Source organism: Ranitomeya variabilis, chromosome 4 (genome assembly GCF_051348905.1).
Source record: "Ranitomeya variabilis isolate aRanVar5 chromosome 4, aRanVar5.hap1, whole genome shotgun sequence".
Lineage (NCBI taxonomy): Eukaryota > Metazoa > Chordata > Amphibia > Anura > Dendrobatidae > Ranitomeya > Ranitomeya variabilis.
The window spans coordinates 770300607-770327098 of NC_135235.1; the positions used below are offsets into that span (position 1 = coordinate 770300607).

At 46.2% G+C, this 26492-nt stretch overlaps 1 protein-coding gene across 2 annotated transcripts in view; it reads right to left on the reverse strand.

Annotated features, from left to right (window-relative positions):
* LOC143766938 (uncharacterized) overlaps positions 1–26492 on the reverse strand; it is a 66156-nt gene that overhangs the window by 14147 nt on the left and 25517 nt on the right. For both annotated transcript variants that reach the window (XM_077254954.1, XM_077254953.1), the window contains exons 2-6: positions 26176–26325; positions 25867–26046; positions 25661–25784; positions 25480–25577; positions 25191–25281 (exon numbers count right to left, since the gene is read on the reverse strand). In XM_077254954.1, coding sequence (XP_077111069.1) covers positions 25191–25281; positions 25480–25577; positions 25661–25784; positions 25867–26046; positions 26176–26253 — 571 coding nt within the window. In that variant the 5' untranslated portion in view covers positions 26254–26325. The remainder of the gene's footprint in view (positions 1–25190; positions 25282–25479; positions 25578–25660; positions 25785–25866; positions 26047–26175; positions 26326–26492) is intronic.

A 26492-nucleotide genomic window follows, 5' to 3' on the forward strand; every position in this document is an offset into this window, starting at 1 on the left:
GTTGGATATAGGGGGCATAATCTTTTTGGACAAGAGTCCAGTGGGGGCATTCCCTGTGTCTTGCCTTATCAGCGCATTTCTTCCCCTAGGAATAAAAACAATAGGGGGAGGCTACATCACTGTGTGAACATTCCCAAAGATCACTTACCAGTGTCTGTAGAGATAGGTACCGGAATGCGAGGGGGGAATTTCTCAGCTGATGTCGTCGTTTGCCGCCTGAAAGAACTCCTGAGGCTGGATCGGTCACTCAGCTGGCCACCTCCATCCTGACTTTTCCATGGGGCCTGAGGATTGTCTGTAGTCTGCTGAACTGCAGCTTCCACTGGCTGCAAAGGGTGCAGATGCTCATCCTCCATTGTGAGGAAAATGGGCCAGAAGCAGGGATCCCACAGCTTGTTGGCCATATATACCCCCTCTGGTTTCGGGTCGGCAGGTGAAGCCGTGCCTCTCCCTGGCATCCCCCACCCCCACGAATGCTTATTCAGTTCAAATGGAACTGAATCAAGGCTCTGGTCCCTCTGGAAGGCGGACGCCATTTTCCGGCACCAGAAATCCCCCACGCTTGCGCAGAAGGGAGCCTGTGCCGGTGAACCCAGAACACACACCAGCCCCGCCCCCTGACACCACCCGGTGACCTCCGATGGCATTAAGCGTGCCAGAGGCTGCTCCGGGACGCCTGGAGAGAGCCTCCGCACCAAAGCCACCGCCAGACCCAGGTCACATGGAGACACCGCACCACTGGAGCTGCAGGAAGCCTAGGAGGATACTTACCTCGGTGCTGGCTGCTTCTGGAGACAGCAATCCTCCGGACCCTGCTCACTGCCGTCCATCGAGGGCCACCATGGCTCTTCCAGGACCCCCGCAGCGGTCGAGGTAGATGACCCCCCGCTACCCGAGTCGACCAGCCGAGCCTGGGATCCTAAATCCTGTAGGCATCTGTAGGAATGTATAAGCAGGGTTCAGAGAGGGAATATCCATGTGGACATCTCTGAACCCTGCTTATACAGGTACTATACAGATGTTCAGGTTTTTAAATACATCAGATAGGGATTACATACATCAGTTAGGACTGCTCTATATGGGTATACCTTGACGTTTGGTGGAGCAGCTTAGTATACTTTTTTGCAAAAAAAATCAACTTAATACCCTGTTTTTTCCATCTTTTTACTAGCACTTGCTTATTACTGTGATTTTTTTTTACAACAGAGTATTTTTGGCCTCACTGTGCTCTTTTGTTTCCAGGCTGGCTGGACTCCTTCTGTACCTGTTGCTGGTACCCTGGACTGAGGCCTGTTACCATCAGTAAACCAGGTAAAGACTGCAACCCTGTGTCTTCCGTTATTACGGGCAACCCACCATCCTTGCCATACACCTTGGGAACCCTGGGGTCCCCGCTTCACCTGCGGGAAGCGTCACCATCTTGGTGCAACAATATCACCCCAGAGGACCCATTTAAGCAGCGTTGGTCCCTCTGACTGAGAACCACAGGTGGCGTCACAAACAGACTTTGTTACCAATGATCCTTAAACCTTTCCCCTTTTATTGAGTGCCCAGTGCCACGGACCGGGTCGCAGCCACTGTGACATCCCCTTTAAGAGTGACCGAACCCGGTACCGAGTATCCCCATTGCCCTGGTGGGCGACTGATTTCCACTGTTTAGGCACATCAGGGTCTCTCCAAATGCAACATGGTAACCGCTAATTATTCCAACATATTTTACATTAAAAAAATCAAATGGCGCGCCTTCCCTTCCGAGCCCTGCTGTGCGCCCAAACAGTAGACTTCCCCCTCATATGGGCTATCTGCATGTTCAGGACAAATTACAAAACAAAATTTATAGTCCATTTTCTTCTGTTACCCTTGCAAAAGTAAAAAAAATTAGGTCTAAAGGAAATTTTTTGTGAAAGAAAAGTAATTGTTTATTTTTTCCCTTCCACATAAACTTCTTGAATGTGGTTTTGAGCACCTTGAGGGGTGCAGATTTTAGAACGGTGTCACGTTTGGATATTTTTCATATTGACCCCCCCAAACTCACTTCAAATGTGATGTGGTCCCTAAAAAATGGTTTTGTAAATTTTGTAGTAAAATGAGAAATCGCTGGTCAACTTTTAACCCTTATAACTTCCTAGCTAAAAAAAAAATTGTCTAAAATTGTGCTGATTTAAAGTAGACATGTGGGAAATGTTATTTATTAACTATTTTGTGCGATAGGACTCTCTGATTTAAGACATTTTCGCCAAATTTCCATTTTTTTAACAAATAAACCCAAGTTATATCAAAGAAATTTTACCACTATAATAAAGTACAATATGTCACAAGAAAATCTCAGAATCACCAGGACTCCTTAAAGCGTTTTAGAGTTATGACCTTATAAAGTGACACTGGTCAGAATTGAAAAAATTCACCAGGTCATGAAGGCAAGACAGGGTCTGGCACGAAAGGGTTAATATTTTGCTGCACAACCTATTGAGGCAATCACTGCAAGCAAACGATTCCTGTAACTGTCAATAAGACTTCTGCACCTCTCGACAGGTATTTTGGCCCACTCCTCAAGAGCAAACTGCTCGTTGTCTCGTGTGTGAAGGTTGTCTTTTCCAGACAGCATGTTTCAGCTCTTTCCAAAGATGCTCAATAGGATTTATGTCAGGGCTCATAGAAGGCCACTTCAGAATAGTCCAATGTTTTCCTCTTAGCCATTCTTGGGTGCTTTTAGCTGTGTGTTTTGGGTCATTATCCTGTTGCAAGACCCAAGTCCTGCGACTGAGACCAAGCTTTCTGACACTGGGCAGCATATTTCTCTCTAGAATCCCTTGATAGTCTTGAGATTTCATTGTACCCTGCACAGATTCTAGACACCCTGTGCCAGATGCAGCAAAGCAGCCCCAGAACATAACAGAGCCTCCTCCATGTTTCACAGTAGGGACACTGTTCTTTTCTTGATATGCTTAATTTTTCCGTCTGTGAACATAGACCTGATTGCCAAAAAGTTCCATTTTTGTCTCCTCTGTCCATAGGACATTCTCCCCGAAGCTTTGTGGCTTGTCAACATGTAGTTTGGCAAATTCCAGACTGGCTTTTTCCATGATTTGTTTTATTTTCAACAATGGTGTCCTCCTTGGTTGTCTACCATGAAGTCTACTTTGGCTCAAACAACGACGGATGGTGCGATCTGACACCGATATTCCTTGAGCTTGAAGTTCATCTTTAATCTGTTTTTTGGGGGGGCTTCTTTGTTACCATTCATATTATCCGTCTCTTTGATTTGCCATCAATTTTCCTCCTGTGGCCCCGTCCAGGGAGGTTGGCTACAGTTCCATGGAGCTTAAATTTCTGAATAATATGTGCGACTGTAGTCACAGGAACATCAAGCTGCTTGGAGATGGTCTTATAACTTTGACCTTTAACATGTTTGTCTATAATTTTCTTTCTAATCTGCTGAGACAACTCTTTCCTTCCTTCCTCTGGTCCATGTTGAGTGTGATACACACCATGTCACCAAACAGCACAGTGAGTATCTGTAGCCCTATATACCGGCCACTCACTGATTCCAAGATTGTAGACACCCATGATGCTAGTTAGTGGACACACAGCGAATTTAACATGTCCCTTTCGTCATATTATTTTTAGTGGTACCATCATTTCTGTCCAGGCCTATTTCATGTGTTTTTTTTTTGTTTTTTTATTCTGTGGAAGCTTGGTTGAAAAGCAATGTCTGACTTTCATTTGTTCATTTTCATAGATCTTTTATTTATTATTACTTTTGTCAGATTCAAGTTATTTCTGTGACCATTGTGGGTTTTTCTGTCATTAAATGAGGGGCACCAACAATTTTGACCACATGTGTATAGATTATAACCCTCAGTGAATTAATTTATAAAATGGAATCACTTTATGGGGATTTCGACTTTTCTGGTTTTCTGTCATTTAATCATATCATGGCTTCTGCATATGGTGTGTCCAATCTCATCTGGGATCTGTTCCTGCTGTCCAGCTGGAGTGATCTGCTCCCTACTTCAGCCAACTGGACAGTACCACAGCCTACTAATGCTCAAAGCACATGGCTGGACCCTGCCAGAAAAATATAGTTACTTACCGATAACGGTATTTCTCTTACCCCATGACGGCACCATGGAGAGAGGGGATTCGCCCCGTCGGGACAGGAAACCTACAGATAAAAATGCGGTACCCCTCTTCCGCATCAGTTGTTTACAGAGCACAAAAGGGACTATCAGGTTAAAGACATCACTTATTACATTAACCATTCATATTATTACTGAACATAAGCACCGCGTGACAAATTTTCTAACTGATTAACTAAACAATTATATTGGATTGTGTGAAGGGAGGGAATATACGAGTGCCATCATGGGGTCAGAGAAATACCGTTATCGGTAAGTAACTATATTTTTCTCTCTCACCCCATGACGGCACCACGGAGAGAATTGAAGAGACATGCAGACTAGGGTGAGACCACCGCCTCCAGAACCCTTTTGCCAAAAGTAAGATCTGAAGAGGAGGCTAGATCCAGCTGATAGTGGTTGAAGAATGTAGAGGAAGAGGACCAAGTAGCAAGTCTACATATCTGTTCTATCGAGGCTCTGGCTCTTTCCGCCCAGGAAGTTGCCACTGATCTTGTTGAGTGAGCCTTTATTTCTCCCGGACTGGCCGCTCCGTGAGCGGAGTATGACAATGCGATAGCATCCCTTATCCACCTTGCAAGTGTACTCTTGGATGCTTTCCGCCCTTTCCGTGGTCCCTGAAAGCAGATAAAAAGAGATACTGGACTATGCATCTCCTCATGTCTAGGGAGTGTAAAGCTTCATCCCTATTATTTTTGGGGTTAGGACACAAAGCAGGGAGAGTTATCTCCTGGGCCCTGTGGAAACGAGATGCTACTTTAGGAATGTAGGCCAGGTCAATCTTAAGGACCACTCTATCCTCTAGAATCTGGGTGAAGGGCGGATATGCCGAAAGGGCCTGAATATCACGGACCCTGCGAGCTGAGGTTAATGCTACTAGCAAGGAGGTTTTAAGGGGCAATAGTTTCAGCGAGGTCTCTGACAGGGGTTCAAAAGGGTGCTTCGTTAAGGCTGAGAGGACCAAATTCAAGTCCCAGGGGGAACTCCTCGAGATAAGACAGGTTTGGATCTACTTGCTGCTTTTATAAATCTAGATATCCACTGGTCCCCTGCTAAGTTATAATTATACAGGGCACCCAGTGCTGCAACCTGAACTTTTAAAGTATTTTTGGCTAGTAGTGTTGAGCGATACCTTCCGATATACATTGGTATCGGTATCGGATAGTATCGGCCAATACCGGCAAAATATCGGATCTCGCCGATACCGATACCCGATACCAATGCATTTCAATGGGATGCAAAGTATCGGAATGGTTCCCAGGGTCTGAAGGAGAGGAAACTCTCCTTCAGGCCCTGGGATCAATATTCATGTGTAAAATGACGGACACTTACCCACTAACACTCACATTCCACCATGTGCTCCACACACCTCCTTTACATAGGTGTAACCACACCCAGGTACCTGTCACATGGCTAGTCAGGTGAGCGTGACATCACCACAGGTCCTTGCACACCATATATATGCCTCAATGCATATCTCAAGGAGCACACACAGTGCCCCCTAGCTGCTACAGGGGTCGCTATACCAATATATATATATATATATATATATATATATATATATATATATATATATATATATATATACATATATACACACACACACATACTCACCTCTCCGGCGGCCCCTGGACCTTACCGCCGTAACCGGCAGCCTCCGTTCCTAAGAATGAGCGCCTGAAGGACCTGTGATGACGTCGCGGCTTGTGATTGGTCGCGTGAGCGGTCACATGAGCGCTCACGCGACCAATCAGAAGCCGCAACGTCATCGAAGGCCCTTCACGCGCTCATTCTTAGGAACGGAGGCTCCCAGTTACATCGGTAAAGTCCAGGGGCCGCCGGAGAGGTGAGTATATCCATATTTTTTATTTTAATTCTTTATTTTACACATGAATATGGTTCCGATACCGATTCCCGATATCACAAAAGTATCGGAACTCGGTATCGGAATTCCGATACCGCAAGTATCGTCCGATACCCGATACTTGCGGTATCGGAATGCTCAACACTAGTGGCTAGCCCTTTCTCTAGACCCTTTTGTAAGAACTCTAATATAGATGTTATTGTAACCTCCCCACCCCAGGAGGCACCTGACTCCGAGATGATTTTTTTCCAGATTCTACCATATGTTTTGCTAGTTACCTGTTTTCTGCTTTTTTTGGAGGGTGGCAATTAAGTTTGAGGAAAACCCTTTCTTGCTTAAAAGTTACCTTTCAAATTCCATGCTGATAAGTGTAAGTTCTTTTCTTGTGGATGGATCACAGGCCCTTGAGAAAGGAGGTCCGGAAGATCCGGAAGCACCCAAGGGTCTGAGATGGACAGCATCTTTAACCATGTGAACCAAGGCCTCTTTGGCCAGAATGGGGCTATTAGAATCACTCTCGCCTTCCCCTCCCGAATTTTCCTCAGGACTGCTGATAACAGGACTATGGGTGGAAAGGAGTAGGATAGGTGGTAATCCCAAGGTATCATGAGAGCATCGAGAGCAACCGGGTTCCCCTGGGGATCTATGGAGCAGAATGTGTTGACTTTCCGGTTCTCGTGATTTGCAAATAATCTATGTCTATGTCTGGATAACCCCATTCCCTCGTGATTTGGTCGAACACCGATTGTTTCAGCTCCCATTCGCCCTGTCTTAGCTGAATTCGACTCAGGTAGTCTGCTGTTTGATTTTTTGACCCCTTTATGTGTAGAGCCAATAGGCAACTCAGGTTGTTTTCGGCAATTTGAAAGATCGATCTTGTTACCTCCATCAGGGAGTGAGATCTTGTGCCCCCTGGTGGTTTAAATATGCCACCACAGCCTGATTGTCTGAAAATATTCTTACATGGTGGGATTGTAGAGAACTTAGAAAATGGACCAGGGCAAATTTTACGGCTAGGAGCTCTTTCATGTTTGAGGATGCTAGACTCACCCCTCCTTCCCAAACCCCTTGGGCTAACTGTACGGATAGGTGAACCCCCCACCCTCTGGGACTTGCATCGGTTGTCAAGACTCTTGAAATTGGTAGTGACCAGGGAACCCCCCCGATTTAGATTGTCTATATTTGTCCACCATTGTAGCAAAAGGACTGTTTCTGGTGAAACGTCTAACCGTCCTTCTAAATTCCCTTTTAGGGAATCTTCTGCCGCCAATATTTCCCACTGCAGTTTTCTGGAATGACTCTGAGCCCACTGGACAGCCGGGATGCAAGAAGTCATAGTACCTAGGAGTGACATAGCCTTTCACAGAGTAGTGGAGGGAAAAGCTATTGCTCGGGATGCTAGTTCCATCATACTCTGGACTTTGTGATCTGTGAGACGGCATTGCTGGGTGTTTGAGTCCAGCAATATGCCCAAATACTCCTGTACCTGGCATGGCACAGTCTTAGATTTTGACAAATTTAACATCCAGCCTAGGTTTGTCAGACCCGACATAACTTTGTTTAGTTGCCTATTATAAGGAGGTCTTCCAGGTACGGTACAATTAAAATATTTTGTTCTCTTAAATGAGCCATCACCTCTGCCATCAGTTTGGTGAAGACTCTCGGGGATAGCTAACCCGAATGGAAGTGCCGCAAATTGGAAGTATCTTATCTCCCCCTGGATTATGACTGCTATCCTGAGGAATTTCCGATAATCTTTGTGGATAAAACAGGAGGGAAACAGCATTTTTACTGTAGATTTTATTGTTTCCATCTTGAATTACTCTATGTGTAAACATTTGTTTAATTTTTTGAGATTTATAATTGTCCTTAGAGTCCCATCTGTTTTTTTCCTTAGAAAAATCGGAGAGTAAAATCCCTCGCCTTCTTCTTGAGGAGGAGAACATTTTTTTCTACTAGTCCTAGGAGTTCTTGTTGAAAGGCCAGCTGTTCTTCTCTTGCCGGTCTTTGGGGGGTCACCATGAGAGTTGGGGGGGATGGTGAAGGAATTTTAGATTTGGTCCAGAACCTATTATGTTTATAATCCAAGCGCTGTTGGATATCTTTCCCCAGGCTGGGAGAAAAAAGGCTAACCTTCCCCCCTACCTGGGGAACACCCTCATTGGGATTCAGTTTTGGGGGTGTTGGGTTTGTTAAACATGAACCCCTTGGTTTTGTTTCTTTTATCCCCTCACCCTTCCCGGGAACCTTCTCCCCATTTTTCGGAGGGCATCCTGTTCCCAAATTTCCTACCTCAAAAGGGCCGTTTGTAGGAGTACCCAAATAAATTAGGGAAGGACTTATTTTTATCCGTTGCTTTATCTAATATATCATCTAGGGTAGGCCCAAACAGAAATTCGCCTTCGCAGGGGATAGAACACAATTTTGACTTAGTTTAAAGGTCTCCTGGCCAGGTTTTAAGCCATAAGGCCCGCCTAGCTGCATTTGAGAAGGAACTTGTTCTGGCGGCCAATCTTACGGAATCTGCGGAAGCGTCTGCTAAAAAGGCTGCCGCCCCCCTCATCATAGGGACCGTATTTAAGATTGCATCTCTAGGGGACTTCTCCTTCAATTGTTTCCAGTTGGTCCAGCCATATCATTAAAGCCCAAGCTGTACAAGTGGCTGCGACAGCGGGCTTCAGACCACTCCCCGCAACTTCCCAGGCACCTTTCTTAAAAAAAAAATCTGCTTTTTTGTCAATGGGGTCTTTTAATGTTCTCATGTCTTCAAATGGGAGAGCACATTTTTTGGAGGCTTTAGCGATAGCCACATCTAATTTAGGAGCTTTCCCCCAGAAGGAGCACATAGGATCCTCAAAGGGCTATTTTCTTTTGGGATGAGAAGGCCCTTTTTCTCTTGCTTTTTCCATTCCTTTTTGATTAAGTCTTGAACTTTATCGGTCAATGGGAAAGATCTTCTGGATTTTTGTTCAAGCCTGCTAAACATTATATCCTGAATAGATGTATTTGGTCGGGAATCCACTAAACCCATAGTGGACCGAATTATTTTGATTAAGCTATCCGTTTCCGATATTGGGAAACAACCCCGACCATCCTCAGAAGATAACGAGAAAGTAGAAGATTTAGAATCATCAGAGTCTGACTCGCTCCTACTCTCTGAACTGTTAGACACAGAAACGGGGTTTTTTCGTTGTTTTTTTTATGGCTTTAAGTGAATCTTCCACCTGGTTTTTAATAAGGGATCTGAGACTTTCAGCAAAATTTGGTACTTCTTCTGAAACTGTTTGCTGGTTGCAAGATTTACATAGTCTCTTCACTAGTGTTGAGCGATACCGTCCGATACTTGAAAGTATCGGTATCGGAAAGTATTGGCCGATACCAGCAAAGTATCGGATCTGATCCGATACCGATACCCGATACCAATACAAGTGAATGGGACTCAAGTATTGGAAGGTATCCCTGATGGTTCCCAGGGTCTGAAGGAGAGGAAACTCTCCTTCAGGCCCTGGGATCCATATTAATGTGTAAAATAAAGAATTAAAATAAAAAATATTGATATACTCACCTCTCCGACGCAGCCTGGACCTTACCGCTGTGAACCGGCGCCTTCTTTGCTTAAAATGAGCGCGTTTATGGCCTTCCATGACGTCACGGCTTCTGATTGGTCGCGTGCCGCTCATGTGACTGCCACGCGACCAATCACAAGCCGTGACGTCATTCTCAGACCCTAATTCTCAGGTCCTAAATTCCTAGAATTAGGAATTAGGGATTAGGAATTAGGAATTTAGGACCTGAGAATTACGTCACGGCTTGTGATTGGTCGCGTGGTGGTCACATGAGCGGCACGCGACCAATCAGAAACCGTGACGTCATGGAAGGCCATAAACGCGCTCATTTTAAGCAAAGAAGGCTGCCGGTTACCAGCGGTGATGTCCAGGGGCCTCCAGACAGGTGAGTATATCAATATTTTTTATTTTAATTCTTTATTTTACACATTAATGTTGTTTCGATACCGATTCCCGATACCACAAAAGTATCGGATCTCGGTATTGGAATTCCGATACTTGCGGTATCGGAATGCTCAACACTACTCTTCACCCAAGTAGAGGGTAGATACTCTGCGCATAGCGCGCATACACTGTGTTTGGTTTTGGAGCCACATTTCTTCCCCTATAAATGGGAATGGGCCCTAATTATAAAAAGTGATTTTCACAAAGTCCACTTACAACCCAGCAGAGAACGGAAGGGTACCTGATGTGAATACTCTTTATACGGATCTTCTTTCATGCTGACAACCGTGCCAGGGCTCTTACTATGCTGAGAGCCCGAATGGTTGCTGCTGCTGTGTCTGTGGGAAGTATCCTTCATCGTCCATCTCTTCTGCTGTGGTGGCTGCTGCAGCTGCTGAAGGCTTGGCCGCGTGAAATCCTGGCTGGGAGAGGTACCCAAAGGGGCCTGCTCATCTGGGAGCTCCTGATCGCTCATGCCTGCTTGGGGATGGCGACTTACTGAGAAGCAACACCCCAGGCTGAATTTGGCTTAAAAAAGCCTTTTCCGGACCTCCCCCAGCCTCTATTTCACCAAGGGAATGCTGTAGGCCTTCATTACAGCATTCCCAGCAATGCACTGCGTGCTTAAAGTCATCGGGATCCCGCGCATGCGCAGTATTGGCCTCCCAGAGATGCATTGCGGCCAAGATCTCGCGCGTGCACCCTCTAGTTCCGGCGCTCCGAAACACACGCAGCCATGAGGGTCGTCGCGCGAACAGTAGGAGAGGTGTTCTTTTGCTCCATCTTCTGCCGCCTCTCCCCGCACACCCTCAAGGGCCTGCTGACCCCGGTGGTAGTGCTTCGGGAACCGTGCCAGCCGAGGCAGGGAGCCCCCCACCTGAACCAGACTGACTGTCCCCGGACCATGCGGATGAAAGATACGCTGCTGTATGGTTCCCTCGGGACAGGAAACCAACTGATGTGGAAGAGGGGTACCGCCTTTTTATCTGTAGGTTTCCTGTCCCTACGGGTGGATCCCCTCTCTCCGTGGTCCCATGGGGGAGAGAGAAACAGCGTTGTTCTACTCTGGTTCAGTCCTCTGTGCTCAGCTTGCAGCTTGTGTATTTGTTCCCTGTTGTCACTGTGGCTTGTTTACTGACTACTCTTGTGTCTTCTGATTCTGTATTCTGTCCTTCTGGTTCTGACAAAGCTACCTGACTACTCTTCTTGCCATCTAATAACACAGAATAGCAGGTAACACCATGGTCCAAGCCTAGGGGTCCCAGTGTAAGTCCAGATCCATGTAATGGTGTTAAAGGGCGATGAGCAAGGCAATCCTTGGGATATGGAAAGCAGAGAAGATAGTGCCAAGCATGTTCATGGTGGAGATCTTTTGAGCTGCCAGTTGACCACGAACAGTGCTCCCAATACATTGTATCTGCAAACTATTCCAGCTAGATCTGCAGTCAAACAACTAAATGGCGCTCCTTCCCTTCTGAACACTGCCATTTGCCCAGAGAGTAGTGTACAGTCGTAAGTAGGGTATTGTGAGAAGTTGGAAAATAATTTGTAAGATCCATTTGTTTTCTATTATCCTTTGTGAATAATTCCAAAGTTATCACCACATAAAGTGACCACGTCAGATTGTAAAAATGGGACCTGATTAAGAACACAAAACTGGCTGCAGGAAGAGGATAAATCAGAGGATTTTGGACACTACTGTAATCAAAAACTGACTATAGACAATAACATCTACTGAAATGCTCAAACTGAACAGTCTCCATCAGTAATAAATGAGGAGCTAGTGGTGAAACCTCTCTGGGGGAATTAGAGCACGGGGCTCGGTGACTTCACAATCTAAACTATCAGAAGCTCCAATATTTTCTTTCAGATGAGTTTCAAGAAGAAATATTACACATTTAACGAGAACTGTGTATAACAGTGCAGAGCTGAGATGTCTTAAAGGGAACCTGTCAGCAGGATTGTGCTCAGTGACTACAGACACTGTCAGGTCAGTGCCGTTATACTGATTACACTGATACCTGGTGTTAGGGCTAGCGGAACGCACCGAGTAAATAGAGATGTTTTTATTGATATAGGTGCGTTCGCAGCCTGGGGTCCACCGTGCAGGAGTACCTGCTGCTAGCAAATGGCGGCACTATATGGCAGTATGGACTAACTCAGTTAATTCACCGAGTAGCCGTTAAAGCAAAGCACTGTGCCCTGTTAGACTTCACAGAGGCACAGGCTAACTGCCCAAACAGAGAGCAGTCAGTGGTCATGCATGCACACAAAACTCCTCGCCGGAGGTGCCAGCATTCTAGGGGCTTATTTCAGCCGTGGTACGGAACCAGGATCCAGATAGGACACTTTGCTAGACGTGGGTAATTAGTTTGCTTACTTTTGTCATTTTAGTTCATATGTTTTGATCTGTATAGATATGGTGCATGGTGGCGTTATAGGTCTAGTTTGTACAACTATGTGACTATGCCATTTGTTCTATGTGCCATATATCGGACTTACTACTATTCATGTGCACGTATTAGGCACCCTTCTGTTATGATTGGATTTACTAGTGTCCTTTTTTGTATACCTGGAACATTGGTTGCACCTATGGATTAGTCACCTTATACAATCTTGTGAATTATTATCTATTATACATTATGTGTATATTTTAGGTGGTTATTACTAAATTTCAATAAATGATATTTTTATATTCTTTTTGGGCTAATTTTGACTCTTGTTTCTCCGGTTTAAATAACTTATGATTGAGTCGCTGCATGTAATTTACTAATCTGACGTTTGCTTCTATACAAAGTTGAGAAGTGCGGAATGAACTGGCGATAATAATTAATGAACCCCATAAAGCGCTGCACCGCTTTAAGAGAATGGGGTTCCTGCCAGTTCATCACAGCCTGTAGTTTGGCAGGATCCTTAGCCAATCCCTGGGCGGAGATGATATAGCCTAGGAAAGGTAAGGACTCCTGCTCGAACATACACTTCTCCAACTTGGCATAGAGGGAGTTTGCCCTTAGGAGGTCGAAGACTGTCAAACATCTCTCCGGTGGGAGTCAATATCTGGAGAGTAGATGAGAATATCATCCAGATAGACTACGACTGAGGTGGAGAGCATATCCCGGAAGATGTCGTTCACAAAGTCTTGGAAAACGGCTGGGGCATTACAGAGTCCGAAGGGCATCACCAGATATTCATAGTGCCCATCCCTGGTGTTAAAAGCTGTCTTCCATTCGTCCCCCTCACGGATGCAAATCAGGTTGTAAGCACCCCGCAGATCTAGTTTAGTAAACACCCTTGCTCCCCGAAGCCTATCGAAGAGCTCAGATATCAAGGGCAAAGGATACTTATTCTTAACGGTGATGGTGTTAAGACCCCTGTAGTCTATGCATGGACATAGTTCTCCATTCTTCTGCACGAAGAAGAACCCAGCCCCAGCAGGTGACACTGACTTCCTGATGACCCCTCTTGCCAGATTCTCTTGAATGTACTGAGACATTGCCTCCGTCTCCGGGAGAGATAACGGATAAACTCAAGCCCGGGAGGCTCAACACCAGGCTAGAGATCAATAGGACAGTCATAGGGGCGATGGGGCAGAAGGGTCTCCACCGCCTTTTTGGAGAACACGTCTGCATAAGACCATTATTGCTTGAGGAGAGAGGATAGATCTGCGGGTACCTCTGTAGTAGTAACCTGAACGCACTCCCTCTGACACCTACCCCCACAAGATTCACCCCATCCCAGAATTCTGCCTGAGGACCACTCGATATGAGGAGAGTGGTACCGTAGCCAAGGTATCCCCAACAGGACCTCATCAATTCCCTCAGGAATGACGAGCAGAGATATAATCTCCTGATGGGATGGCGACATGGACAGAGTAAGAGGGATGGTCTGGTGTGTTATCTGTGAGGGCAGTGTCGACCAATTAACCACTTGTACCGTTACTGGTTGAGCTAGCACAACCAGGGGTATTGAGTGACGTTGGGCGAAGGCAGAAGACATAAAACTGCCCTCCGCCCCAGAATCCACGCAGAGCTCTACCGAGTGAGAGGATGAGCCTATAATAATTGTCCCCTTAAAGGACAATTTGGAGGCAAACGTCGCCGTGTCTAGTGTACCTCCACCTACTACCACTAGACGCTGACATTTCCTCGACCGCTGGGGACATCTGGTAGCAAGATGTCCTGACTGCTGGCAAACATGACAGACCTTGAGTGCACAAGCGGTCCGGGACTTAGATCCCACTCGTGACACTTCCATGGCCTCATGTGACTCAGGAACCAGGACCGCAGATTCCAGAGGTTTGGCGAAGGTGGGAGCCAACCGAAACCTCTGCCTACACTGGGCTCGCTCTAACCTCCGCTCATTAAAACGGAGGTCAATTCGAGTAGAGACAGTTATTAACTCCTCCAGTGTAGCAGGAATCTCCCTAGTGGTCAGAGCATCCTTAACGTGATCAGCCAGGCCCCTCCAAAATATGGGGATAAGGGCTTTATCCGACCACTCCAGCTAAGAAGCTAAAGTACGAAAGCGGACGGAAAAATGGCTGACCAAGGACTCACCCTGAGTTAATGCCAGCAGTTGGAGCGCCGTGTCATGGGTGACTTGAGGTCCTAAAAAGACCTGTTTCAAAGTGCTCAGGAACAGTGGAGCACTCTGCATCACATGATCACCACGCTCCCACAACGGCGTAGCCCATTCCAACGCCCTGTCCGACAAGAGAGACACAATAAATCCCACCTTAGCCCGCTCTGTGGAAAAACGTGCAGCCAGGAGCTCGAGGTGAATAAAGCACTGACTCACGAATCCCCTACAAGATTTGCTATCTCCAGAAAAATTTTCTGACAGTGGGAGGCAAAATAATGTCGGAACAGGGGTGTGTTGTGAATTCTGTTCTCGAACTCCCTCCGGTGGTTATGAATGGTACTTCGGCGAGTTCTGTCCATGGACTCCCTCTGGTGGCTGTGAGTGGAGCTGCTGGTTCTGAGGTTCTGTCCTCAGCTGACCTCGTTTAGTCCTAGGCTGGCTGCTCTATTTAACTCCACTTAGATCGTTACTTGATGCCAGCTGTCAATATCCTAGTACTGGTTCAGTTTGCTCTTGGATCTTTCAGATGACCTGTCTACTCCAGCAAAAGCTAAGTCCCTGCTAGCTTATTTGTTTACCACTGTTTTCTTTTCCAGCTTGCTATCATGATTCTGCCTGGCTAGCTGGAAGCTCTGGGATGCAGAGTGGCACCTCCACGCCGTGAGTCGGTGTGGGGTCTCTTTTGCACACTCTGCGTGTTTTTTTGGTAGTTTTTTATGCTGACCGCAAAGATAACTAAACAGATTTGAGGATAGAAAAGGTAAGTCTGGCCTCCTTTGCTGAAACCTATTTCATTCCTGTGTTTGTGACTTCCATCTTAACTCACAGTCAATACGTGTGGGGGGCTGCCTATTTCTTTGGGGAATTTCTCTGAAGCAAGTTAGGCCTTATTTTCTATCTTTAGGGGTAGTTAGCTCTTAGGCTGTGAAGAGGCATCTAGGCAGAGTCAGGTACGCTCCAAGGCTATTTCTAGTTGTTGTGATAGGTTTAGGGGTTGCGGTCAGCAAAGCTCCCACTTCCCAGAGCTTGTCCTGTATTACTAGTTTGCTCATCAGATCATTCCTAGTGCTCCTAACCACCAGGTCATCATAACCGTACAGCTGGCCCGTAAAGTGTTAATGCATCTCAATAGAGGGATAAAGGAAGTTCTGAGACCATTTTTTTTTTCTCCTCTGCAGCGTGCTTTGTTTTTCTTTTCCCCTAAATCTCTGGGAGGTTCAGGACACAGGTGTAGATATGGACATTCAAGGTCTGTCCTCTTGTGTGGATCATCTCACTGCAAGAGTACAAAGCATTCAAGATTATGTAGTTCAGAACCCGATGTTAGAACCCAGAATTCAAATTCCTGATTTGTTTTCTGGGGATAGATCCAAGTTCCTGAATTTCAAAAATAATTGTAGACTGTTTTTTGCTTTGAAACCCCGCTCCTCTGGTGACCCCATTCAGCAAGTAAAAATCATTATTTCTTTGCTACGTGGCGACCCTCAAGACTGGGCATTTTCCCTTGCGCCAGGAGATCCTGCATTGCGTAATGTAGATGCGTTTTTTCTGGCGCTTGGGTTGCTTTATGATGAACCAGATTCAGTGGATCAGGCAGAGAAAATCTTGCTGGCTTTGTGTCAGGGTCAGGATGAAGCGGAGGTATATTGTCAGAAGTTTAGAAAGTGGTCTGTGCTTACTCAGTGGAATGAGTGTGTCCTGGCGGCAATTTTCAGAAAGGGTCTTTCTGAAGCCCTTAAGGATGTTATGGTGGGATTCCCCATGCCTGCTGGTCTGAATGAGTCTATGTCCTTGGCCATTCAGATCGATCGACGCTTACGTGAGCGCAAAACTGTGCACCATTTGGCGGTATCTTCTGAGCAGAGGCCTGAGCCTATGCAATGTGATAGGACCTTGACCAGAGCTGAACGGCAAGAATACAGACGTCAGAAGGGGCTGTGTTTTTACTGTGGTGACTCCACTCATGCTATCTCTGATTGTCCTAAACGCACTAAGCGGTTCGCTAGGTCTGCCACCATTGGTACGGTACAGCCAAAATTTCTTTTGTCCGTTACTCTGATTTGCTCTTTGTCATCCTATTCGGTTATGGCATTTGTGGATTCAGGCGCTGCCCTGAATTTGATGGACTTGGAGTTTGCCAGGCGCTGTGGTTTTTTCTTGGAGCCCTTACAGTATCCTATTCCATTGAGAGGAATTGATGCTACGCCTTTGGCCAAGAATAAGCCTCAGTACTGGACTCAATTGACCATGTGCATGGCTCCTGCACATCAGGAGGATATTCTCTTTTTGGTGTTGCATAATCTGCATGATGTGGTCGTTTTGGGTTTGCCATGGCTACAGGTCCATAATCCAGTATTGGATTGGAAATCAATGTCTGTATCTAGTTGGGGTTGTCAAGGGGTACATGGGGATGTCCCATTGTTGTCAATTTCGTCTTCTCATCCTTCTGAAGTCCCTGAGTTCTTGTCAGATTACCGGGATGTATTTGATGAGCCCAAATCCAGTGCCCTACCTCCTCATAGGGATTGTGATTGTGCTATTAATTTGATTCCTGGTAGTAAGTTTCCGAAGGGCCGACTGTTCAATTTATCTGTTCCAGAACACGCCGCTATGCGGAGTTATGTAAAGGAGTCCTTGGAGAAAGGGCATATTCGCCCGTCATCGTCACCGTTGGGAGCAGGGTTCTTTTTTGTGGTCAAGAAGGATGGTTCTCTGAGACCTTGTATAGATTACCGCCTTCTCAATAAAATCACTGTTAAATTTCAGTACCCTTTGCCGCTACTGTCTGATTTGTTTGCTCGGATTAAGGGGGCTAGCTGGTTCACCAAGATAGATCTTCGAGGGGCGTATAATCTTGTGCGTATTAAACAGGGCGACGAATGGAAAACAGCATTGAATACGCCTGAGGGCCATTTTGAGTACCTGGTGATGCCATTCGGGCTTTCTAATGCTCCATCTGTGTTTCAGTCCTTTATGCATGACATCTTCCGAAAGTACCTGGATAGATTCAGGATTGTATATTTGGATGATATTTTGGTCTTTTCGGACGATTGGGAATCTCATGTGAAGCAGGTCAGAATGGTGTTCCAGGTCCTTCGTGCTAATTCCTTGTTTGTGAAGGGGTCTAAATGTCTCTTTGGAGTTCAGAAGGTTTCATTTTTGGGCTTCATTTTTTCCCCTTCTACTATCGAGATGGACCCTGTTAAAGTTCAGGCCATTTATGATTGGACTCAGCCTACTTCTGTGAAGAGCCTTCAGAAATTCCTGGGCTTTGCTAATTTTTACCGTCGCTTCATCGCTAATTTTTCTAGTGTTGTTAAACCATTGACTGATTTGACCAAGAAAGGAGCTGATGTGGTGAATTGGTCCTCTACGGCCGTTGAGGCTTTTCAGGAGTTGAAGCGTCGTTTTTCTTCTGCCCCTGTGTTGTGTCAGCCAGATGTTTCGCTCCCGTTTCAGGTCGAGGTGGATGCTTCTGAGATTGGAGCAGGGGCGGTTCTATCTCAAAGAAGTTCTGATGGCTCGGTGATGAAACCATGTGCTTTCTTTTCTAGAAAGTTTTCGCCTGCTGAGCAATTATGATGTGGGCAATCGAGAGTTGTTGGCTATGAAGTGGGCGAGGAGTGGGGACATTGGCTTGAAGGAGCCAAGCATCGCGTGGTGGTCTTGACGGATCACAAGAATCTGACTTATCTCGAGTCTGCCAAGCGGTTGAATCTTAGACAGGCTCAATGGTCGCTGTTTTTCTCCCGCTTCGATTTTGTGGTTTCGTACCTTCCGGGTTCTAAAAATGTGAAGGCTGATGCCCTTTCAAGGAGTTTTGTGCCTGATTCTCCGGGAGTTCCTGAGACGGCTGGTATTCTCAAAGAGGGGGTGATTTTGTCTGCCATCTCCCCTGATTTGCGGCGGGTGCTGCAGGAGTTTCAGGCTGATAGACCTGACCGTTGCCCAGCGGAGAAGCTGTTTGTCCCTGATAGATGGACTAGTAGAGTTATCTCTGAGGTTCATTGTTCGGTGTTGGCTGGTCATCCTGGAATCTTTGGTACCAGGGATTTGGTGGCTAGATCCTTTTGGTGGCCTACCTTGTCACGGGATGTGCGTTCTTTTGTGCAGTCTTGTGGGACTTGTGCTCGGGCTAAGCCCTGCTGTTCTCGTGCCAGTGGGTTGCTTTTGCCCTTGCCGGTCCCGAAAAGGCCCTGGACGCATATTTCCATGGATTTTATTTCAGATCTCCCTGTCTCTCAAAGGATGTCGGTTATCTGGGTGGTTTGTGATCGCTTCTCTAAGATGGTCCATTTGGTGCCTTTGCCTAAGTTGCCTTCCTCCTCTGATTTGGTTCCGTTGTTTTTCTAGCACGTGGTTCGTTTACATGGCATTCCGGAGAGCATCGTGTCGGACAGAGGTTCCCAGTTTGTTTCGAGGTTTTGGCGGTCCTTTTGTGCTAAGATGGGCATTGATTTGTCTTTTTCTTCGGCTTTCCATCCTCAGACAAATGGCCAAACCGAACGAACCAATCAGACTTTGGAGACATATCTGAGATGCTTTGTTTCTGCTGATCAGGATGATTGGGTGTCCTTCTTGCCTTTGGCTGAGTTCGCCCTTAATAATCGGGCCAGCTCGGCCACTTTGGTTTCGCCTTTTTTCTGTAATTCTGGTTTCCACCCTCGTTTTTCTTCAGGACAGGTTGAGTCTTCGGACTGCCCTGGTGTGGATTCTGTGGTGGACAGGTTGCAGCAGATTTGGACTCACGTGGTGGACAATTTGACATTGTCCCAGGAGAAGGCTCAACGTTTCGCTAACCGCCGTCGCTGTGTTGGTCCCCGACTTCGTGTTGGGGATTTGGTTTGGTTATTGTCTCGTTATGTTCCTATGAAGGTTTCGTCTCCTAAGTTTAAGCCTCGTTTCATTGGTCCTTATAAGATTTCTGAAATTCTTAATCCTGTGTCGTTTCGTTTGGACCTTCCAGCTTCTTTCGCCATCCATAATGTGTTCCATAGGTCGTTATTGCGGAGATATGTGGCTCCTATGGTTCCCTCCGTCGACCCTCCTGCCCCGGTGTTGGTTGAGGGGGAGTTGGAGTATGTGGTGGAGAAGATTTTGGATTCTCGTATTTCGAGACGGAAACTTCAGTACCTGGTCAAGTGGAAAGGTTATGGTCAGGAGGATAATTCTTGGGTGGTTGCCTCTGATGTTCATGCTGCCGATCTTGTTCGTGCCTTTCATTTGGCTCCTCCTGATCGGCCTGGGGGCTCTGGTGAGGGATCGGTGACCCCTCCTCAAGGGGGGGGGTACTGTTGTGAATTCTGTTCTCGAACTCCCTCCGGTGGTTATGAATGGTACTTCGGCGAGTTCTGTCCATGGACTCCCTCTGGTGGCTGTGAGTGGAGCTGCTGGTTCTGAGGTTCTGTCCTCAGCTGACCTCGTTTAGTCCTAGGCTGGCTGCTCTATTTAACTCCACTTAGATCGTTACTTGATGCCAGCTGTCAGTGTCCTAGTACTGGTTCAGTTTGCTCTTGGATCTTTCAGATGACCTGTCTACTCAAGCAAAAGCCAAGTCCCTGCTAGCTTGTTTACCACTGTTTTCTTTTCCAGCTTGCTATCATGATTCTGCCTGGCTAGCTGGAAGCTCTGGGATGCAGAGTGGCACCTCCACGCCGTGAGTCGGTGTGGGGTCTCTTTTGCGCACACTGCGTGTTTTTTTGGTAGTTTTTTATGCTGACCGCAAAGATACTTTTTCTATCCTCAAGTCTGTTTAGTTAAGTCTGGCCTCCTTTGCTGAAACCTATTTCATTCCTGTGTTTGTGACTTCCATCTTAACTCACAGTCAATACGTGTGGGGGGCTGCCTATTTCTTTGGGGAATTTCTCTGAGGCAAGTTAGGCCTTATTTTCTATCTTTAGGGGTAGTTAGCTCTTAGGCTGTGAAGAGGCATCTAGGCAGACTCAGGTACGCTCCACGGCTATTTCTAGTTGTGATAGGTTTAGGGGTTGCGGTCAGCAAAGCTCCCACTTCCCAGAGCTTGTCCTGTATTACTAGTTTGCTCATCAGGTCATTCCTAGTGCTCCTAACCACCAGGTCATCATAACAGGGGTGGCAGTGGACAAGGTTGCTGCAGCCACGCTAGCAGCCTGTACAGCGACTGCAATAACATCCACAGCTGAGGTTGAGCTCTCGAGAGCCGCCAACCTACCCTCCAGCTGCTGGATATACCGCAAGGATTGCTGAATGTCCGCCATTTACTAGCCAGACCCTGGCGCTAGTATACTGTTAGGGCTAACGGAACGCACTGAGTAAATATAGATGTTTTTATTGATATTGGTGCGTTCTCAGCCCGGGGTCCACCGTGCAGGAGAACCTGCTGCTAGCAAACGGCGGCACTATATGGCGGTATGGACTAACTCAGTTAATTCACCGAGTAGCCGTGAAAGCAAATCACTGTGCCCTGTTAGACTTCACAGAGGCACAGGCTAGCTGCCCAAACAGAGAGCAGTCAGTGGTCACGCATGCACACAAAACTCCTCGCCGGAGGTGCCAGCATTCTAGGGGCTTATTTCAGCCAGGTCCCTGAATACATACAAACACAAACTCCTCGCCGGAGGTGCCAGCATTCTAGGGGCTTATTTCAGCCGGTTCCCTGAACACACTCTCACGTGACCACACTGGCGCAAAGCACATAACAAAGAACAATACTAGCGCATGGCCCTGCGAGCCTTAAATAGTTGCAGCACGTACAGGACCTTCCTACAAGGACCAATGAGAGGCTGCCACAGAGCATGAGCACCTACAGGACCTTCCTGAAGGACGAATGGCCTTAGCTGCAGTATCTGATCATGTGACCCACGATCTCCACTGAGAGATCTTACTCTGGGCATGCTCAGAACGAGAAAAGCAGGACTTAGTCCCAGAAGCATCTGCTCGCCGCTGCCCAGCACTGACTTCAATGGCAGAAGCAGGAAAAGCAGCAGTAACTCTTTGTACAGAGTCAGACTGAGCAAGACACTGGGACCGACGTCTCCGCTGAGCAGGCTCCACTGCGGCAGGAGAAGAATAGGAGACCGCAGCGGAGATTGCCCGAGATTCCCTCTGTGCAGAGGCGGGAACTCGACCCCTAACACCTGGTGATGAAATCTGTCTTGTGGTTGTTGTTTATTCTGTATTTGCAGATTTCAGCTAATGAGATTCTTGTGCTCTGGGGCGGGGCTGTGGGCGGGGCTTTATGTGGTGCTCTGGGGCGTGAGCGGGGCTTTATGTGGTGCTCTGAGGCGGGGGTGTGGGCGGGGCTTTATGTGTTCCTCTGATTACATATTCATCTGTATTGGCTTATGACAGGGCGCTGATCCCTCTGACCTTCCCCCATTTTTATATAATCCATATAATAGTGTTGATATTATTGTTGATAGTGCCTATAATGTTGTGGCTATTGTGAGGCTTAGAAAAAAAAATTACATCCAGCAATATGTCACCCGTGATGGCGGCTCCTGCCGAGATAGATGCTACTGGACAGGCGCCGCTGGTGTCATTTTGCTGGATGTAATTCTTTTTTTCTAAGCCTCCCAATAGCCACAATATTATAGGCATTATCAACAATAATATCAACACTATTATATGGATTATATAAAAATGGGGGCAGGTCAGAGGGATCAGCGCCCTGTCATAAGCCAATACAGATGAATATGTAATCAGAGGAACACATAAAGCCCCACCCACAGCCCCACCCCAGAGCACCACATAAAGCCCACCCACACCCAGCCCCAGAGCACCACATAAAGCCCAGCCCCAAAGCATGAGAATCTCATTAGCTGAAAACTACAAATACAGATTAAACAGCAGTAAACCAGAGTTGCATTCATTTATGGTGGAACATTGGAGCTACTATGAGTCCTGACCAGAAGATTAGAGAAAATAATATTGCTCCCCATTTCAGGAGAGATTGTGCAGTAATCTGAATTTCTTAGGATCAAAAACAATGTAATTTATGAGGTGGAGTGAATCCATAAAACCAGGGCTGGAGCCAACACATCTCCTGCAGGCGGGAATAAATGTATATTACAGCCATCAGCCACGCACAGCTCAGAGATATATCATGGCACCGGTGTGATGGGTTTATGGAGATTATCACAATCCTCCTGGAAGTTAGTCGGTACTAATACAAATTGAAAAGTCAGGATAAAGGGAAACTCTGTTATTGTCCAGAAATTCACACTTGGCCTCACTGCACATTTAATGTTGTCGATCATAAAAGTGAAGTTTGGCCAGAAAGACGGGACCTGGTCTTGTAGGGACCATATGATCACATTCAGCAGCACAGAAGGGAGAGAAGGGAGATTCATCCGATAAGATCTCAGGGTCCTAGGAAGCCAACAGCATCATTACCCTCCGCTTTCTCTTACAGGACCATCATAATATTTTTCTTCAAGTGATTTTCTATCTTGTCAGCACATTCTACGTACGCTGTCATTTGGCTTTATACAACCCCTGGCAAAAATTATGGAATCAGCAGCCTTGGAGGATGTTCATTCAGTTGTTTAATTTTGTAGAAAAAAAGCAGATCACAGACATGGCACAAACCTAAAGTTATTTCAAATGGCAACTTTCTGGCTTTAAGAAGCACTAAAAGAAACCAAGAACAAAAAATGTGGTAGTCAGTAATGGTTACTTTCTTTAACCAAGTATAGGGGAAAAATTATGGAATCACTCAATTCTGAGGAAGAAATTATGGCATCACCCTGTAAATTTTTATACCCAAAAATAACACCTGCAACAAAATAGATCTGCTCGTTAGTCTGCATCTAAAGCGGAGTGATCACACCTTGGAGAGCTGTTGCACCAAGTGGACTGACATGAATCATGGCTCCAACACAAGAGATGTCAATTGAAACAAAGGAGAGGATTATCAAACTCTTAAAAGAGGGTAAATCATCACATAATGTTGCAAAAGATATTGGTTGTTCACAGTCAGCTGTGTCTAAAATCTGGACCAAATACAAACAACATAGGAAGGTTGTTAAAGGCAAACATACTGGTAGACCAAGGAAGAAATCAAAGCGTCAAGACCGGAAACTTAAAGCAATATGTCTCCAAAACAGGAAATGCACAACAAAACAAATGTGGAAGGAATGGGTGGAAACTGGAGTCAACGTCTGTGACCGAACTGTAACAAACCGCCTAAAGGAAATTGGATCTGTCACGATTAGTGTTGAGCATTCCGATACCGCAAGTATCGGGTATCGGCCGATATTTGCGGTATCGGAATTCTGATACCGAGATCCGATACTTTGGTGATATCGGGAATCGGTATCGGGATCGATATTAATGTGTAAAATAAAGAATAAAAATAAAAAATATTGATATACTCACCTCTCCGACGCAGCCTGGACCTTACCGATGTAACCGGCACCTTCCGTTCCTAAGAATGAGCGCTTGAAAGACCTTAGATGACGTCGCGGCTTGTGATTGGTCGCGTGAGCGGTCACATGGGCGGTCGCGACCAATCACAAGCCGCGACGTCATCTAAGGTCCTTCATGCGCTCATTCTTAGGAAGGAAGGCTGCCGGAAAGAAGCAGGGCGCGTCCGAGGGTGAGTATATTCCTATTAGGTATATACTCACCCTCGGACGCGCCCTGCTTCTTTCCGGCAGCCTTCCTTCCTAAGAATGAGCGCGTGAATGACCTGCGGTGACGTCGCGGCTTGTGATTGGTCACGACCGCCCATGTGACCGCTCATGCGACCAATCACAAGCCGCGACGTCACCGCAGGTCATTCACGCGCTCATTCTTAGGAAGGAAGGCTGCCAGTTAGTACCAGGGCGCGTCCGAGGGTGAGTATATCAATATTTTTTATTTTGATTCTTTATTTTACACTTAAATATGGATTCCGATACCGATTCCCGATATCGCAAACATATCAAAACTCGGTATCGGAATTCCGATACCAGATTCAGAAGATCGCCGACCTCATGGCAGACCCCACACAGGGGTCGGGTCGGGTTTCATGAAATCCGACTTTGCCAAAAGTCGGCGACTTCTGAAAATGGCCGACCCGTTTCGCTCAACCCTACTAGTGATGTGTTGGAGGGTTTTTTGTTCGTTTTTCATGATTCCATAATTTTTTCTTCACAATTGAGTGACTCCATAATTTTTCCCCTATGCTTGGTTAAAAAAGAAACCATTACTGACTACCACATTTTTTGTTCTTGATTTCTTTTAGTGTTTCTTAAAGCCAGAAAGTTGTCATTTGAAGTGACTTTAGTTTTGTGCCATGTCTGTGATCTGCTTTTATTCTACAAGATTAAACAACTGAATGAACATCCTGCAAGGCCGGTGGTTCCATAATTTTTGCCAGGGGTTGTAGTTTACAGATCTGGGCAGGTAACGGTCAGCATCTTCTAATACCAGGGTTGGATCTACCAGGTTGTAAGTTCTATAGAAAAGGGCTTTCAATGCCCAAAGTCATTTGAACAGTTTTGAGTGGAGGAGAATGTTGTTGTCTAGACGGTGATCATGGTAATACGGCCGGACTACACCACCGATAAAGCAGCCACAGCCGGTGACTGAGAAGAATCTGTGACTTCTCTGCATTTAGTGGTTACTACTCACCTGGGTAGCCATATGTAGGAATCTCCTCTTTACACTGCTCATCATCTCTCACATATGTCTCTGTAGTATTAATATGGGTCAGATCTTCACCCTGAAACAAATATTGTAAAAGTCACCGACAGATGGAGAAGTCCCATCTATGATCAGCTCTAATCCTGCCATCTCCACCGTTCTCATTACACAAGTATAAAACATAGAATACTGGTGGATAAAACAAGACTGAGCACAAGACCTTCACCGGCGTCTACACATCATAGGGGAGATCTCCTGACACCTTCTCTCCATCTACCTGATGATCCTGAGGAGCACTGGGATTTTCTTGCTTACAGTCTTGTGGAAGAAGAGGACGGGGACATCTCTCGGGTGTTGTCCTCTTACTGGATAGGTCTGGGGGAAACACATACAGGGAGTGAATTCATTCTTTACATACAGATAATTATAGGCCGTGTGTATTTAGTCCTGTCTATTACCTGGAGATGTGAGGGGCTGGGGAACCTCCATTATGACGTTCTTGTACAGATCTCTGTGTCCTTCTAAATACTCCCACTCCTCCATGGAGAAATAGACAGCGACATCCTGACACCTTATAGGAACCTGACACATACAATGATACCGTCATCCCCCGATCCCTTCATAGTGTTACTGTATAATGTCCCAGCATTCCCAGCAGTGTCACCTCTCCAGTCAGCAGCTCAATCATCTTGTAGAGGATTTCTAGGATCTTCTGGTCATTGATTTCCTCATGGATCAGGAGGTGAGGTGGAGGCCCCGTGATTGGGCTCAGGGGTCTTCCCCATCCCTCAGACACAGGGTCCTGACAGCGATCACTAGAGGTCTTCTTTACCACTGTGTAATCCTGGTAATGGAGAGACACATTAATAAATCTTACTACAGACATTTCCAGAGTCCTCACCTCTCCAGTTCTGTCCATCTGTTATTCCCATAGAGAAGAATGATGTAATGTGACGTCATCAGAATCTCTCACCTCTCCAGTAAGCCGGAAGAGGATCTCTAGGGTGAGGTGTAATATCCTCTCCGCCATCTTGTCTCTGTCCATATCCATCTGTGATGGGTAAATCAGGAAAATTCTCTTCTATAGAAGATCTTCACTGAGAGGATCCGATATTGTAGAGACCTGAATGAGAAGATGAGCCGATGTAACATCATAAGAATCCTGTGTAATAATATAATTACTGGAGATAATAAGGGAAACATATGAGGAGATTTATTATTTTACAGTATTTAGTTTCCTTCTTTCCATCTACTAATAAATCCTATATATTTAGACCACAGACAACAAGC